Raw genomic sequence first — 16,993 nt, 5'->3', positions numbered from 1 at the left:
TTCATGCCAAGACCTCAGGATGTCACGAAGCTGCAGCTGGTGCTTGATGCCTTCAGGTTCCACAATGAAGCCAACAGCTCCGTACGTCTCCCAGCCACTGTGCCTCTGTGCTTTTGTATCTTTGGCTTGTTTGGGCTCTGCTTTCTCAACCGTGTGGCTGCTTTGGCATTGAAGCAGCTCTCCCAAGGTGCACTAACCATGCCAATGTCTGTTCTGCTCAGATCTACTTGACCTGCCACCTGAAGGTGACTGCTGCTTCCCAGGCTGTGGACAACCTGGACAAGGCCTGCCAGCCTGTGGGCAACAGGTAGTGGGGTGGGGGTGGGAGGGTGCTCTAGGCCCTTGGTGTTCCCTTCCCGGTATCTGTACTGACCGCTGTATCCCTGTTGTAGCTGGAGCTCGGTGGATGGGAGTGATCAGGTCTGTAGCTGCTGTGACTCCAGCTGTAACCCTCTGTCTGGATCTAGGCTTATTGGGAGGTTTGGCAGGGACTTGGCTTTCAAGGAGGGTAAGGATGCTTTGCCTGGTTGTGAGTGTGGTACTGGGCTATAGAGTCTGGCTGGATCTAAGCCTCTCCACCTTCCAGAATGGGAAGGTGATGCCATGGTGTCTGTGCGTGTGCTGGAGAAGCCGCAGGATGCCGTCCCTCCAGTGGAGACGAATGCCCAGAGGTCTCCCCTGACTGCAGAGGACGGCAAAGCAGCAGGTACTGGGGCCTTTGCGTGGGGAATGTGCCTCTTGAATTGGAGCCAGAGGTTGTGGTCCCTTGCTGTAGTCTGGGTTTGACCTAAAGTGACTGACCTGTGCTTTCTTTGCAGGCATCTCTGCTGAGGTTGTGCTCCTGGCTGGTGTGGTGGCTGCTGTGGCTGTGTTGTGCATTGCTGTGCTGGGGACTGTGCTGTACAGGAGAGCAAGCCCACCCACGGCTTGACTGTGGTGTGACTGATCAATAAAGCTGAGAACAGACCATGACCCGTGTCTTTCCTCTTTGCTCTCCAAGTTCTGCATGATCTCAATCAATGGATGCTACAGATCATGTAAAGCTGTCCTTTAGCGCTCCGTTTGAGTGTTGCTGCTTTCCAGCATCTCTGCAGCTCTTGTGCAGAGAATTGGGCTCTGGAGGGTGAGACACGACTGCTTCGGGAGAAGGTTCAGTGTTTGGGAACATTGCACCCTAGTCACATGTGGTGGCAGGAAACTGTATTTTAGAACATGCAGGAGGAGGACGGGGATCGTTATGACCCCAGATGCCAGGGTTACAAACCATCACATGTGACCCTAAGCTACACGGTTAGATCAGATGTGTGTATGACGAATTCTTGGTCAAAAAGCATGGTTGCACGCTTAGGTATTCAATCCGAGCAAATGTGACTCAGCCTATGAGGGACTAACTTTCTGTTAAGCTAACGTCCTTGTATGGGAGAAACCTGTGCATCATTGTGCAATGAACAATGCCTGGGTCTGTCTGTGTATACCTAGAGGATGGTTTGATGCCATTATAGAGTGTTGGGTCTGTTCCGTCTAATCTGCTGCTTGATTTGAAGTGTATACATTTGTCACAGAGCGGCAATCCGAGCTAGGATTGTGTACCTTTGATTTAGGTGTATGTGGGGTCATAATGTTCTGATCCCAGAACTGTTCGTGCCTTATTTCTCTGCCGAAACACCGCAAATCCTTTGAAACTCCTGGAAACAAAAGGACGTAATGAAGATGAAACTGACATTGTCATTTTGGTACAGACTTCGGAGCCAGTGTCGTTTAAAATAGTCGAATCAATGTATTTTGACACAAACTAGTGAATATTTCGGGGTGCGAGCCGCATACGCCAGGCGCTCCTCCGAGCTGCACGAGTGAACCGATGAGCGGTAAGAGCACTGCGCGCAATAGCCGCATTTCTCGAGGAAGAAAACCCCGTACAGGCTTTCTCTGAGGGTCATGTAGTTTGTAATGTACTCGTATACCATCTCAGTCACGACAGCAACAGGTGAGCGAGCATTCACTGAGTAGACGTTCATAATTGCGAGCACTCAGAACGGCCATTCCTCTCGTTGTTAATGTCTGACATTGCCCTGTTCACTGTTGAACAATCTCAGCGGCAGCCATTCTCGACTGGCATTTTTCCGGTTTGTGTTTCTCCTTGCTACGTTGTGCCTTATGCATTTATCTTCGATCAAGTGAAAGTTGTGGCCTTTCGTATTTTAAGGTCTAATCGGCTGACAGACTAAAAACAAACACTCTGTACACTAGGACAAATGGCTGATTTCGCAAGCCTGTAGCCCATGCTATGAAGACCCTACATAGGCGAGAAAGACATCGTTTGAAAGCTCCCGGTTTCTAGTTTCTCTATAGTCTCTAGTACATTTTGTAGTTTTGATAAACCTACAATTTACTACTTGGCTCGCGGACGATATGAAAATATTGGGGCGGAGTGTAAAGGGTTAAGTTTCACGTCAATTAGTACGCATGTTACGGATGCTAAATAGTATGCGTTTTTGATATCAAAAATACAGTTGCTGATGTGAAAAATACAAATGTTGATATCACAAGTAGCAGATCATTCTTGATACCAACAATTGTATTTTTGATATCAGAAATTATGGACTAAATGTCACAGCGGCTTGCCATACATTTTCAGTGTGCACTCGGTGATGCTGGAAGTAATTGGTTCGTTGCAATCAGGGCATCAAATCGTGTCTCGTTACAAGGAGGACGTGATTTTGCACACTGTCCGTTTAAAGTATAACTCGAAGCTCAATTACAATAGGAATGTGTGAATCAACAGATAATCCATGTGGTTTTGCACTTCCGTTCTTTGGAAAAGCCAACACTGTCTCTGAAGAAAACCCGTTACAATGTCATGCACTTAATCTTCACTGCTACTGGTACGAGTGTCGCATGCAGACCGAATCCTCGAATGGTCGTATTCAATGTTTCTATTACTATTTAGGACCAAAAAACAAATGATAAAGGTATAGTTGTGCTCATTCAGCTTCACATGAGTCGGAACTGTCTCTAAAAAGCTGTGGAAGTCTTGGAGATGAGTGCTCAGTAGGTAGGGGAGCTGTGCGTTGAGAGCCAGGGCAGTGAAGTGAGCGCAGCGGGGCGCGGCGGGGTTGCCGACAGACAGTGATGTGGCATCTGACCGTGATTGTGTGGCAGCAAAGCGAGAGCTCCACCAAAGAGCCCGATTGGCCCGCTGGGGTGGCTGAAACCCTCGTGCACCCTGCTGCGCCAGGGCCAGCCCTCAGCCAATCAGGGCGCCGGATTATTTAAGGAGCGGAGCGCCGCTTCTCGGCAGTTCGTTGCCGAGTTGCACAATGGAGAGGTCTGGGATGAGCGTGCGGGTCTGGAGTCTTGTCTGTTTGCTGATGGCGGCTGCGGCGGATGTTTCTGTAGCCCAGGGTCAGAACTGCTTGGTTAGTGACAACGAGAAAATGGCGTGTGGTGCCCCTGCTATCAGTAGAGCCGACTGTGAAGCGAGTAACTGCTGCTTTGATCAGAGGGGAAGACAGCCCTGTTATTACAGCAATGAGGGTGAGTGTTCAGGGCAACATATCGTACAAAGGGCTCCTGAGCGCGTTGCTTTGCTAATCTTCTCCCCTCTCCCTCCAGTGACTGTGCAATGCACCACGGATGGTCAGTTTGTGGTTGTAGTACCCAGGAATGTGACCACGCCTCCGCTGAGCCTTGACACGGTCAGCCTGCTAGGGGGTCAGAGCGCCCCCTGCAGCCCTGTTGGCACCACTGCTGGCTTTGCCTTGTTCCAGTTCCCAGTCAGTGCCTGTGGAAGCACGCTGAAGGTGAGGAAGCGTTTCCCAGCTTTGCCCTGAGCATTGCAGCGCCTTGTGGTCATTGTCTCGGCTGCATAACGTGAGGGTCTGCCTCCCTCTTCCAGAGTGAGGGTGGCGATGTGGTGTACGAGAACACGATGTCCTCTAAACGCGATGTGCAGAACGGGCCTGATGGCTCCATCACCAGGGACAGCTACTATGAATAAGTGGGGCTCCCCAGTGCCCGTCTCCTTGTGCCAGTACCCGACTAGGTCCAATGGCTGCCTGCTTCTCCTTCCAGGCTGACCTTCCTGTGCAAGTATTCGGGCAGTGAGCTTGTTCCCGTGGAGGCTGTAGTGTACACTGCAGCCCCGCCTCCTCCTTCAGTCGTGGCCCCGGGACCTCTCAGTGTGGAGCTCAGGATTGCAACGGGTACTGTGACGAGCCCTTGTACGTGGCCATGCTATGAACTGGTTTCCAATGCATGCTGGCTTCTTAAAGCTCCCTGTCGTTCCTCCTGTAGAAGCTGTGTATGCCTCCTACTACGGTGATGGGGACTACCCCGTGACCAAGGTCCTGCGGGATCCTGTGTATGTTGAGGTTCGCATCCTGAATAGGACCGACCCCAACATTGTCCTGACGCTGGAAGACTGCTGGGCAACTTCCACCCCCAGCCCACTCGGCCAGCCCCAGTGGAGCCTGCTGGTTGCTGGGTAACTGGAGCCCTGTATCTCTTTCCGGCCGGCTCGTGTTGCTGGTTTAGGTAGACCTCTGAACCCAATTGTGGTGCTCTTTCCAGGTGTCCGTACAGAGACGACCAGTACCAGACCACCTTGGTTCCCGTGGCTGGCTCCTCAGGGCTGCCATACCCAACGCACTACAAGCGCTTCATCGTGCAGATGTTCACTTTTGTGGATGCTGGCTCCCAGCTCCCTCTGAAGGAGAAGGTAAGGGTCTATTGGCCAAGGAGTGCCATGGTCTTGACTGTATTCCCAATGGTGGCATTGTATTGTACTGCATCTCCTGCTTCCCCAGGTGTTCATCCACTGTAGTGCAGCAGTGTGCCAACCCAGTGCTACTGACAGCTGTGTCGCTCCATGCAGCCAGAGAATGAGTGAGTGGCTCGGTTCCAGTGTGAGCTGGAATGGCATCTTTCCCTAAGGCTCTGCCAGTGGAGGGCCTGCTTCTGTAATGCTGCTCTTGTCCCTTCAGGGAGAGCTGTTGCCCCGGTGCAGAGGGCCTCCAGGGAGACGGCAGTGGTGTCCAGTGGGGAAGTGATCCTGACTGCCTCTGAGCTCTCTGCTGTGGACAGGAGGGCTTCTCCCCGTGAAGGTGAGGAGGGGAGCTTTGACTGTCTGCTGGCGCTCCGTCCTCTGGTGTCTGCGCCCTTGTGAGCTGCCTGTCCCTCTCCTGTCTCCACAGTGTCCCAGGCCTTCGGCTATGCTGTGCTGACTGTGGCTGCCTTCACGGTGCTTGTGCTCTGTGCTGTACTGCTGGTGGCTGTGTGGAGATCCAAGCCCCACAGGCGGGAAACCCAACTGTAGCTGGATCAGGCTTTTGAATAAAACTGGACTGTGAAATATGTGACTCGATCAGTTTCTTATTGCCTTGCAAAGATCCTTCAGCCGTGTGCTCCACAGCCTGAGTCCAGGCCCTTGGTTCAGTGGGTGCTCTTCCCTCTAGTAAGGCACTCCAACAGGTGTGTAGTACTCCTGGCCCTACTGTACGTTTCACAGTGGTGGCCAGGGCCTTTGCTAGTGTGGTGAAAGGTGATGACAATTATAGGGGGCCCCACAACATCCAGCAGTTAGCCTATATATATATATGTATCTATATACACCTGTTCTGTGAATAATTCTATTTTATATTAGTTGTATGCCTGAGAATTGAATGAAAACCACACAAACATGCAATTTGGTGACAAGCTTTCCAAGTATCTGCTCCTCTGCCCTCCCGAAAAATGGTTTGGTCGATCCGACGTTGTTATTAATTATGCAGTGACAAACAGCAGGGGGACCCAATGAATTGTAAGTCCCACCCCAGCTCGTGAACTGATCCAATCAGAGCTGCTGAGGTTAGCGGTGAAGTTAGTGGATGAGCAGGACACTGACTGAAAATGTCTGGGAAAGGAAAACCTAAATCAGGGTACTAGTAACGCCATGAAAAGAAGGGGAGAGAGAGGCCAGGAGAATTGCTGTATCCCAGTCTATCAAGACGTTCTTTAAGACCGGTTAGTGTATTGTCATTTCTCTGCCAGATTTACTTTCGTGGGCATAGGAAAACTACCGGTCAGTATTGTCACATAATTTTCCTTACCGGCGCACACCGCCACCAACAGAATGATAATGTGGTTGAAATCCCCGTCTTTTTTACGCTGTTGTGAATAGAGTTGGTTTGTATAACACAGGGAAAATGGACACGAGTCACGACGCATGTCACAAGCATTACCGACCTGCCGGCTTTTGATGTATTTTAATACAGTCACGAAAACACGAATACAACACACTGCTCTTGGATGGATGTATTCGCTTTAATTAATATATTATGCAGTACCATATTATCTTCATTAAAAATGAACACTGAGTAATTTTAGTGGTATTTTTTTTAACATTTGACTGCATTCTTGTTAATTTCTGAATGTTTACTTTTTGATTTATGATTTATAACAGACTGATGGGAATAACTATTATAGGCCTATTGCTGGTCCATTTTTAAAATTGGTTTTGTAATTATTATTTAATAATTTCTTGGCTTTTGTTAGTTTTTAATTAGTTTGTATTGAATAATGGTATGAGGACTTTAAACAGTGTTTCATAAGTTATGGCTTAATGGCATTCTTTGGATGTAGTATTTATATAAACATTTAACTTTTAAAATTAAGGTTTACTTAAATTTAAAAGACTTAGAAGAAGGTCAGATTCACCCAGCTTGCCACTCATTAGTGAGCAAATATACACAGGATCTTACAGCAGGCTTTGAGAATGAAGTGAGGCATCTTAAGTCTGTGTATAATGTCATATTTGCAGACTGCCAGTCTCCTCTCGACCTGCTGAATTCAATCTACAGGATGCAGCTCCACAGCATTTTTGGAGAAGTGTGTGTTGCAGTGGGCATCTTCTGCACTCTGCCTGTCTCTGTTTCTGGTGCAGAAAGGGCTTTCAGCAAGTTGAAGCTTGTCAAGAAATCTCAGGTCTAACCAAACTCAAGAGAGGTTTTATAACCTTGCCTGACTTTCAATTGAAAGCCAGCTAAACAGACAGCTGGACTACAAAGACATCATAAGTGACTTTGCCAACAGAAAGGTCTGACAATGGGATTTTGGTTCATCCTACGTGAAGGGACGTGAAAGGTCATCAAAGGTTAAAGATCAATCAAACCGATATACATATACTAATGATTCGTATAATTTTCGTTGTTATTTAAATGTGCATTGCTGATTGAAATTTGTTTTAGTGTTTGCTATGTATTTGTTTTTATATTTAATGTTATATTTGTGTATTTTGCTTTTGCCGATGTTCAGTAAAGACCTTTATTTGCATTCATGTATGTTATCTGTTTTGTTATTTTGCAATAAACCCATATTAGGTTACAGTATACAGTATATGATATGGGTGGAGGGCGGTGGGGGCCCCGAATCCTCTAGCTACGGCCCTGGTGGTGGCAACAAGTGACCCCTCCATGTCTCCCCTCCCCATCAAACTTCCCTTTCATTTGTGAGGGGTTGCTGAGAGTATAGTCCTGACGTGGAGTAAACGTGGTCTCTTGCTTGCTCTGTATTGATCAGCATGTTGCCCAGATCCAAAGAAGAAATGCCAATAATGTTCCTGTAGCCAAGGAGGTGCCCTTGGCGCTGTAATGCCATGATCTGCTGTAGTGCCCAAGTACCCCCAGAAGGGGGAGGCAGCGACTGTCCTTTCTGTCGCTTGTGTTCACAGATACACTTGCTCACTGATACCCCGTTGCTCTAGAATCACTAAACGACGCTACTACGAGCTCGCTGAGTGGCACTCTACAAGCCGGCAGCCACATGGCCGAGGTAAACGGACTGTGAAACCATTCACAACTGGTCTCCTTTCAATGAACTCAAAACCACATCGCTTACAGCACACTGTGCTTTGGTGAATTTCAACAAGGTCTCATTGCCCTTGAACAAATTCCGTGTTAAAGTTCAAGGGGTGTGTGCGTGTATGTGGTATGGTTTCTCACAATTCATTCTTCGCAGTCACATGTAGAAGCAGGCTCTGAAACCGTTCACAGTTGGTATTTAAAGTAGTCTTGAAAACGTTAGCTGTCATTTGAGGATTTGAGGCTCTTTTCATTCATGGGGGCAGTCGAATAACCTTACCGCCGTGCAATTCTTCATATTGCTTTAAAACACCTTAAAATACGACAGTTGTTTCATTTTGGCACTGCGTTGTATTATACTTTTCAGTGGAGTCCATGAGCTACAATATGCGATTAATTTTATTGATACCTGCTGTATAACCCTGCACTTAAACTGCCTTGTATGTGAAATACTTGAGACGGTGGTATCGGACCCTAATCTAACTGCCATATTAATTGTTCCAATTTGTTCTGCCCATTATTGAATTTAACCCGTATTTTCTCTTCTACTGGCTCGGTCTTTCTGAAGTTATTGAATATTATTGCAGTTACTGCGATTGGGTCTCAAGTTACCACACTTGAGCTCTTGTATAGCCTATAGGTTATAAGTCATTTTCATTATAATTCTGTCATCTCTTGCATTTTATGATCAGCAGCTGAGGGCTATCAGCACACACAGACACCGTCAGGGTCATCGCCACCCAAGGGCTGTTGATGTACTGAACTCCTTGTAATACCTAGAGCTTAATATCTAGTGCCTGTAGTCTAATGTATTACACATAGTCACGGTAATGGAGGTGTAAATCCGTAGGCTGAAGAGAGAGACCGCAGTGGGATAAACACGCAAGTTATATGTCACGGAGAGAAGGTACAGTATTCATTTCCATTGAAGCTCAGCAGTGCCAATGAATTCATGGTATTGAAATATTGTGTTGACAAATGCTGGCTTCCAACTAGTAAACTAAAACACTGAAATGACCAATATTTACACATTCTGATGATTATGTGGTCAAAACGGGTTGCATGCCCCCTTTAACTAAACGTGTGTATTTGCTGATGCAATATTCAACGTGTCAAAAACCCCATTCCCACTGAAACGATTGTCGGCAATTTGGTGGCATTTTGTTGCTTTCAAAGTCTGTGTGAATCAGAATAGGGGCGCATTTTTGTGACCGCAACAGCACGAGGTCAAGCCACCTTTGAACAAGAACTATTGTCACACATATGGCATATGTTAAATACCATTACATCATGCAACATACAATATCTCAATACAGGCAAACGTGTTGCCCCCTCACACTGGGTTCGTTTCAAACGAAATCAGCTCGTTTGGAAACTAACTCGGGGTCGTTGTCGTGGTTCACTGTCGTGTTTTCTCAGGTCTCAGATCACTTGTGTTCATATTGCAATAATCAAGTGAGCTCGGATCGTTTTGTATTAATAAAACATGTGTACTTTTTACATGATTAGTGCACAAGAAATGGCAGCATAACGCCTACAATAACAAATACATACATATGACGGCAATGAAGTAACTGCAGTAGTCCAAACACATTTGACAGTCTACCTCTGTTACAAGCGAATAATAATACACGGGCGCGTCCGTCGTGGGCGCAGATCTGACCGGCAAAGCAATTCATTTTCACAATATGTGACGATTGCGTGTATCGTGAACGCATCCACTATTTAACACATACTGTATGCAGTTGCTGAACACAACAATAGGCTGCATATTATAATGAGTGTTGCGCTGCCGAATGCTGATTGGTTTGCCTATATACACATATACAATAACACAGTAGTGTGACGTCCCCTAAATATCCATCTAGGAGAATTTTACCGTTATTGCCATAACTTTAAACATAGTGCTACTTTAACTAATACATTAAATGCAGGGTTTTTATAGCAACTCGTTATTTCTGACACTTATTGACACTTATCTGACACAAACAAACGTACAAAAAAGCCGCAAAATGATTGAAACAGGACTGGCTCACACACAGCATCTTTCTATTCAATTGTACACTCGGGTGTATACACGTTAACTTTAATTTGCATTCTACTCCATTTAGAAAACAATGAGAGAACAATCTTTTCTAACACCCTGGATGAGAGGAATCTAGCCCAATATCCAGTTGTTGTCAGATTACTGATGTTACCGTTAACAATAAGTACATGCATCAATGCATAAATGCGCGTGTTATCTAAACTCCACGTTCCTCTTCTTTCTGAATAAGAACCGAGAGCTCCCAGTGTCACATTCAAGTTTTTCCACCAGCATTGAAGTGAGTGTAGCCTAAATAATGAAATCGGCACAGCACAAAACCACGCTCACACAGCCGCAAAATCGGTTCCGTGGTCCCTGCTGGCTGCAGCTGTGCAGGACCCAACACACTGGACACGCTGGATCCGCGCCGCTGCTGGCGCTGCGCCACTTGTCGCCTCCTTTGATCAAGCCGCTCTCTCAGCCGGAACTCGGGCGCTCAGCGTGAAGCGAATTCCACGTGAAAATGTCGCGCTGTCTCCTCAGAGAGACGCGCTGAGCGGGATCATGTCAGTGTATAAAAGGAGGCGGTGTGGGCTGGGTAAGCATCGCGGATCTGTGAGCTAGCCTTGTATTGTGGCCGCAATGCTGCGTGCGAGGGTTTCGTGGTGTGGGCTGCTAGTGCTGTGTGTGGTCGCTGGGCTCTGCGACGCCGGGAGAGTTTCTAAGTGGGCGAGAGCCAAGCCTGCTGTCAGAGGGAAGCCTGCTGCCAGAGCCAAGCCTGTCGCCAGAGCCAAGGCCGTTGTGCGAGTGGACTCTTCTCTGTTCAAGCAGCAAGTCTCCCCCGTCGTGTGGGCGCAGTGTGGGGAGAGCGCGATCCAGGTGTCGGTGGAGAGAGACCTGTTCGGTACCGGCAGACTGATCCAGGCTGCGGATATCCAGTTGGGAGGCTGTGCGCTCAGCGGGCAGAACGACACGGTCCTGGTCTTCCAGTCGGAGCTGCAGGGTTGTGGCAGCGCCCTGTCGGTAAGTAGGGGAGGGGAATAAGGCTGCAGACTCGCACGGTGAATGGGTAAAACCATCCCGAGCTTAAGCGTTGCGCCTTTCACTTGTAGATGACCGAGGACGAGCTGGTGTACAGCTTCTCCCTAAACTACAACCCGTCCCCGATTGCCAACACTGGCATCGTGAGAACCGACCCTGCTGTTGTCCACATCGAGTGCGTCTACCTCCGGTGAGGACTCTGCCGCAGTACTGCTTCAGCCTAGCTGCTGTAGGATCGGTGTGTAATTGCTGTCTGCTCCCTAGGCTCCACAATGTGAGCAGCGATGCCCTGCAGCCAACCTGGGTCCCCTACACCTCCACCAAGTCTGCAGAGGATCTCCTGGACTTCTCCCTGCAGCTCATGACTGGTAGAGGCCAACCTAATGCAGCTCTAAGCCTCCCGTTTACCGGAGTGCTGCTCTGCTCTGCAGAGGCCTCATGCTGCTCCCTGTCTCGGCAGATGACTGGAGCTCCCCGAGACCCTCCAACGTGTACTTCCTGGGGGACGTCCTGAACATCCAAGCCTCCGTCAACCAGGCCAGCCACGTGCCCCTGCGGCTGTTTGTGGACAGCTGTGTGGCCACCTTGACCTCTGACCCGACCTCTTCTCCCAGTTATACTTTCATTGGGAACTATGGGTGAGTGAGATCCCATAGTCAAGCATGGCCAGTGTGCTTGCAGGTGTTGGCTCTCGACTCTGAGCGGGGCCATTATAATGGATTTCCTCCTGTGCCCAGTTGCCTGATTGATGCCAAGGTGACGGGCTCCAGTTCTCACTTCATGCCAAGACCTCAGGATGTCACGAAGCTGCAGCTGGTGCTTGATGCCTTCAGGTTCCACAATGAAGCCAACAGCTCCGTACGTCTCCCAGCCACTGTGCCTCTGTGCTTTTGTATCTTTGGCTTGTTTGGGCTCTGCTTTCTCAACCGTGTGGCTGCTTTGGCATTGAAGCAGCTCTCCCAAGGTGCACTAACCATGCCAATGTCTGTTCTGCTCAGATCTACTTGACCTGCCACCTGAAGGTGACTGCTGCTTCCCAGGCTGTGGACAACCTGGACAAGGCCTGCCAGCCTGTGGGCAACAGGTAGTGGGGTGGGGGTGGGAGGGTGCTCTAGGCCCTTGGTGTTCCCTTCCCGGTATCTGTACTGACCGCTGTATCCCTGTTGTAGCTGGAGCTCGGTGGATGGGAGTGATCAGGTCTGTAGCTGCTGTGACTCCAGCTGTAACCCTCTGTCTGGATCTAGGCTTATTGGGAGGTTTGGCAGGGACTTGGCTTTCAAGGAGGGTAAGGATGCTTTGCCTGGTTGTGAGTGTGGTACTGGGCTATAGAGTCTGGCTGGATCTAAGCCTCTCCACCTTCCAGAATGGGAAGGTGATGCCATGGTGTCTGTGCGTGTGCTGGAGAAGCCGCAGGATGCCGTCCCTCCAGTGGAGACGAATGCCCAGAGGTCTCCCCTGACTGCAGAGGACGGCAAAGCAGCAGGTACTGGGGCCTTTGCGTGGGGAATGTGCCTCTTGAATTGGAGCCAGAGGTTGTGGTCCCTTGCTGTAGTCTGGGTTTGACCTAAAGTGACTGACCTGTGCTTTCTTTGCAGGCATCTCTGCTGAGGTTGTGCTCCTGGCTGGTGTGGTGGCTGCTGTGGCTGTGTTGTGCATTGCTGTGCTGGGGACTGTGCTGTACAGGAGAGCAAGCCCACCCACGGCTTGACTGTGGTGTGACTGATCAATAAAGCTGAGAACAGACCATGACCCGTGTCTTTCCTCTTTGCTCTCCAAGTTCTGCATGATCTCAATCAATGGATGCTACAGATCATGTAAAGCTGTCCTTTAGCGCTCCGTTTGAGTGTTGCTGCTTTCCAGCATCTCTGCAGCTCTTGTGCAGAGAATTGGGCTCTGGAGGGTGAGACACGACTGCTTCGGGAGAAGGTTCAGTGTTTGGGAACATTGCACCCTAGTCACATGTGGTGGCAGGAAACTGTATTTTAGAACATGCAGGAGGAGGACGGGGATCGTTATGACCCCAGATGCCAGGGTTACAAACCATCACATGTGACCCTAAGCTACACGGTTAGATCAGATGTGTGTATGACGAATTCTTGGTCAAAAAGCATGGTTGCACGCTTAGGTATTCAATCCGAGCAAATGTGACTCAGCCTATGAGGGACTAACTTTCTGTTAAGCTAACGTCCTTGTATGGGAGAAACCTGTGCATCATTGTGCAATGAACAATGCCTGGGTCTGTCTGTGTATACCTAGAGGATGGTTTGATGCCATTATAGAGTGTTGGGTCTGTTCCGTCTAATCTGCTGCTTGATTTGAAGTGTATACATTTGTCACAGAGCGGCAATCCGAGCTAGGATTGTGTACCTTTGATTTAGGTGTATGTGGGGTCATAATGTTCTGATCCCAGAACTGTTCGTGCCTTATTTCTCTGCCGAAACACCGCAAATCCTTTGAAACTCCTGGAAACAAAAGGACGTAATGAAGATGAAACTGACATTGTCATTTTGGTACAGACTTCGGAGCCAGTGTCGTTTAAAATAGTCGAATCAATGTATTTTGACACAAACTAGTGAATATTTCGGGGTGCGAGCCGCATACGCCAGGCGCTCCTCCGAGCTGCACGAGTGAACCGAGGAGCGGTAAGAGCACTGCGCGCAATAGCCGCATTTCTCGAGGAAGAAAACCCCGTACAGGCTTTCTCTGAGGGTCATGTAGTTTGTAATGTACTCGTATACCATCCCAGTCACGACAGCAACAGGTGAGCGAGCATTCACTGAGTAGACGTTCATAATTGCGAGCACTCAGAACGGCCATTCCTCTCGTTGTTAATGTCTGACATTGCCCTGTTCACTGTTGAACAATCTCAGCGGCAGCCATTCTCGACTGGCATTTTTCCGGTTTGTGTTTCTCCTTGCTACGTTGTGCCTTATGCATTTATCTTCGATCAAGTGAAAGTTGTGGCCTTTCGTATTTTAAGGTCTAATCGGCTGACAGACTAAAAACAAACACTCTGTACACTAGGACAAATGGCTGATTTCGCAAGCCTGTAGCCCATGCTATGAAGACCCTACATAGGCGAGAAAGACATCGTTTGAAAGCTCCCGGTTTCTAGTTTCTCTATAGTCTCTAGTACATTTTGTAGTTTTGATAAACCTACAATTTACTACTTGGCTCGCGGACGATATGAAAATATTGGGGCGGAGTGTAAAGGGTTAAGTTTCACGTCAATTAGTACGCATGTTACGGATGCTAAATAGTATGCGTTTTTGATATCAAAAATACAGTTGCTGATGTGAAAAATACAAATGTTGATATCACAAGTAGCAGATCATTCTTGATACCAACAATTGTATTTTTGATATCAGAAATTATGGACTAAATGTCACAGCGGCTTGCCATACATTTTCAGTGTGCACTCGGTGATGCTGGAAGTAATTGGTTCGTTGCAATCAGGGCATCAAATCGTGTCTCGTTACAAGGAGGACGTGATTTTGCACACTGTCCGTTTAAAGTATAACTCGAAGCTCAATTACAATAGGAATGTGTGAATCAACAGATAATCCATGTGGTTTTGCACTTCCGTTCTTTGGAAAAGCCAACACTGTCTCTGAAGAAAACCCGTTACAATGTCATGCACTTAATCTTCACTGCTACTGGTACGAGTGTCGCATGCAGACCGAATCCTCGAATGGTCGTATTCAATGTTTCTATTACTATTTAGGACCAAAAAACAAATGATAAAGGTATAGTTGTGCTCATTCAGCTTCACATGAGTCGGAACTGTCTCTAAAAAGCTGTGGAAGTCTTGGAGATGAGTGCTCAGTAGGTAGGGGAGCTGTGCGTTGAGAGCCAGGGCAGTGAAGTGAGCGCAGCGGGGCGCGGCGGGGTTGCCGACAGACAGTGATGTGGCATCTGACCGTGATTGTGTGGCAGCAAAGCGAGAGCTCCACCAAAGAGCCCGATTGGCCCGCTGGGGTGGCTGAAACCCTCGTGCACCCTGCTGCGCCAGGGCCAGCCCTCAGCCAATCAGGGCGCCGGATTATTTAAGGAGCGGAGCGCCGCTTCTCGGCAGTTCGTTGCCGAGTTGCACAATGGAGAGGTCTGGGATGAGCGTGCGGGTCTGGAGTCTTGTCTGTTTGCTGATGGCGGCTGCGGCGGATGTTTCTGTAGCCCAGGGTCAGAACTGCTTGGTTAGTGACAACGAGAAAATGGCGTGTGGTGCCCCTGCTATCAGTAGAGCCGACTGTGAAGCGAGTAACTGCTGCTTTGATCAGAGGGGAAGACAGCCCTGTTATTACAGCAATGAGGGTGAGTGTTCAGGGCAACATATCGTACAAAGGGCTCCTGAGCGCGTTGCTTTGCTAATCTTCTCCCCTCTCCCTCCAGTGACTGTGCAATGCACCACGGATGGTCAGTTTGTGGTTGTAGTACCCAGGAATGTGACCACGCCTCCGCTGAGCCTTGACACGGTCAGCCTGCTAGGGGGTCAGAGCGCCCCCTGCAGCCCTGTTGGCACCACTGCTGGCTTTGCCTTGTTCCAGTTCCCAGTCAGTGCCTGTGGAAGCACGCTGAAGGTGAGGAAGCGTTTCCCAGCTTTGCCCTGAGCATTGCAGCGCCTTGTGGTCATTGTCTCGGCTGCATAACGTGAGGGTCTGCCTCCCTCTTCCAGAGTGAGGGTGGCGATGTGGTGTACGAGAACACGATGTCCTCTAAACGCGATGTGCAGAACGGGCCTGATGGCTCCATCACCAGGGACAGCTACTATGAGTAAGTGGGGCTCCCCAGTGCCCGTCTCCTTGTGCCAGTACCCGACTAGGTCCAATGGCTGCCTGCTTCTCCTTCCAGGCTGACCTTCCTGTGCAAGTATTCGGGCAGTGAGCTTGTTCCCGTGGAGGCTGTAGTGTACACTGCAGCCCCGCCTCCTCCTTCAGTCGTGGCCCCGGGACCTCTCAGTGTGGAGCTCAGGATTGCAACGGGTACTGTGACGAGCCCTTGTACGTGGCCATGCTATGAACTGGTTTCCAATGCATGCTGGCTTCTTAAAGCTCCCTGTCGTTCCTCCTGTAGAAGCTGTGTATGCCTCCTACTACGGTGATGGGGACTACCCCGTGACCAAGGTCCTGCGGGATCCTGTGTATGTTGAGGTTCGCATCCTGAATAGGACCGACCCCAACATTGTCCTGACGCTGGAAGACTGCTGGGCAACTTCCACCCCCAGCCCACTCGGCCAGCCCCAGTGGAGCCTGCTGGTTGCTGGGTAACTGGAGCCCTGTATCTCTTTCCGGCCGGCTCGTGTTGCTGGTTTAGGTAGACCTCTGAACCCAATTGTGGTGCTCTTTCCAGGTGTCCGTACAGAGACGACCAGTACCAGACCACCTTGGTTCCCGTGGCTGGCTCCTCAGGGCTGCCATACCCAACGCACTACAAGCGCTTCATCGTGCAGATGTTCACTTTTGTGGATGCTGGCTCCCAGCTCCCTCTGAAGGAGAAGGTAAGGGTCTATTGGCCAAGGAGTGCCATGGTCTTGACTGTATTCCCAATGGTGGCATTGTATTGTACTGCATCTCCTGCTTCCCCAGGTGTTCATCCACTGTAGTGCAGCAGTGTGCCAACCCAGTGCTACTGACAGCTGTGTCGCTCCATGCAGCCAGAGAATGAGTGAGTGGCTCGGTTCCAGTGTGAGCTGGAATGGCATCTTTCCCTAAGGCTCTGCCAGTGGAGGGCCTGCTTCTGTAATGCTGCTCTTGTCCCTTCAGGGAGAGCTGTTGCCCCGGTGCAGAGGGCCTCCAGGGAGACGGCAGTGGTGTCCAGTGGGGAAGTGATCCTGACTGCCTCTGAGCTCTCTGCTGTGGACAGGAGGGCTTCTCCCCGTGAAGGTGAGGAGGGGAGCTTTGACTGTCTGCTGGCGCTCCGTCCTCTGGTGTCTGCGCCCTTGTGAGCTGCCTGTCCCTCTCCTGTCTCCACAGTGTCCCAGGCCTTCGGCTATGCTGTGCTGACTGTGGCTGCCTTCACGGTGCTTGTGCTCTGTGCTGTACTGCTGGTGGCTGTGTGGAGATCCAAGCCCCACAGGCGGGAAACCCAACTGTAG

At 49.5% G+C, this 16,993-nt stretch overlaps 2 protein-coding genes across 2 annotated transcripts; both read left to right on the top strand.

The window, feature by feature from the left end:
- Nucleotides 1-3,287: 3,287 nt before the first annotated feature.
- Nucleotides 3,288-5,314, top strand: LOC136766964 (zona pellucida sperm-binding protein 4-like). The gene is made up of 9 exons (XM_066720942.1): nt 3,288-3,534; nt 3,613-3,800; nt 3,896-3,993; nt 4,072-4,202; nt 4,294-4,483; nt 4,570-4,717; nt 4,806-4,884; nt 4,983-5,102; nt 5,193-5,314. The coding sequence occupies exons 1-9, from the start codon at nt 3,318-3,320 to the stop codon at nt 5,312-5,314; spliced, it is 1,293 nt and encodes a 430-aa protein (XP_066577039.1). The 5' UTR covers nt 3,288-3,317.
- Nucleotides 5,315-14,965: 9,651 nt separating this feature from the next.
- LOC136766963 (zona pellucida sperm-binding protein 4-like) lies at nt 14,966-16,993 on the top strand. The gene is made up of 9 exons (XM_066720941.1): nt 14,966-15,213; nt 15,292-15,479; nt 15,575-15,672; nt 15,751-15,881; nt 15,973-16,162; nt 16,249-16,396; nt 16,485-16,563; nt 16,662-16,781; nt 16,872-16,993. Exons 1-9 carry the CDS (start codon nt 14,997-14,999, stop codon nt 16,991-16,993), a joined length of 1,293 nt encoding a protein of 430 aa, XP_066577038.1. The 5' UTR covers nt 14,966-14,996.

Source organism: Amia ocellicauda, chromosome 13, assembly GCF_036373705.1.
Source record: "Amia ocellicauda isolate fAmiCal2 chromosome 13, fAmiCal2.hap1, whole genome shotgun sequence".
Lineage (NCBI taxonomy): Eukaryota > Metazoa > Chordata > Actinopteri > Amiiformes > Amiidae > Amia > Amia ocellicauda.
This window is presented reverse-complemented; position numbering and strand designations above follow the sequence as displayed.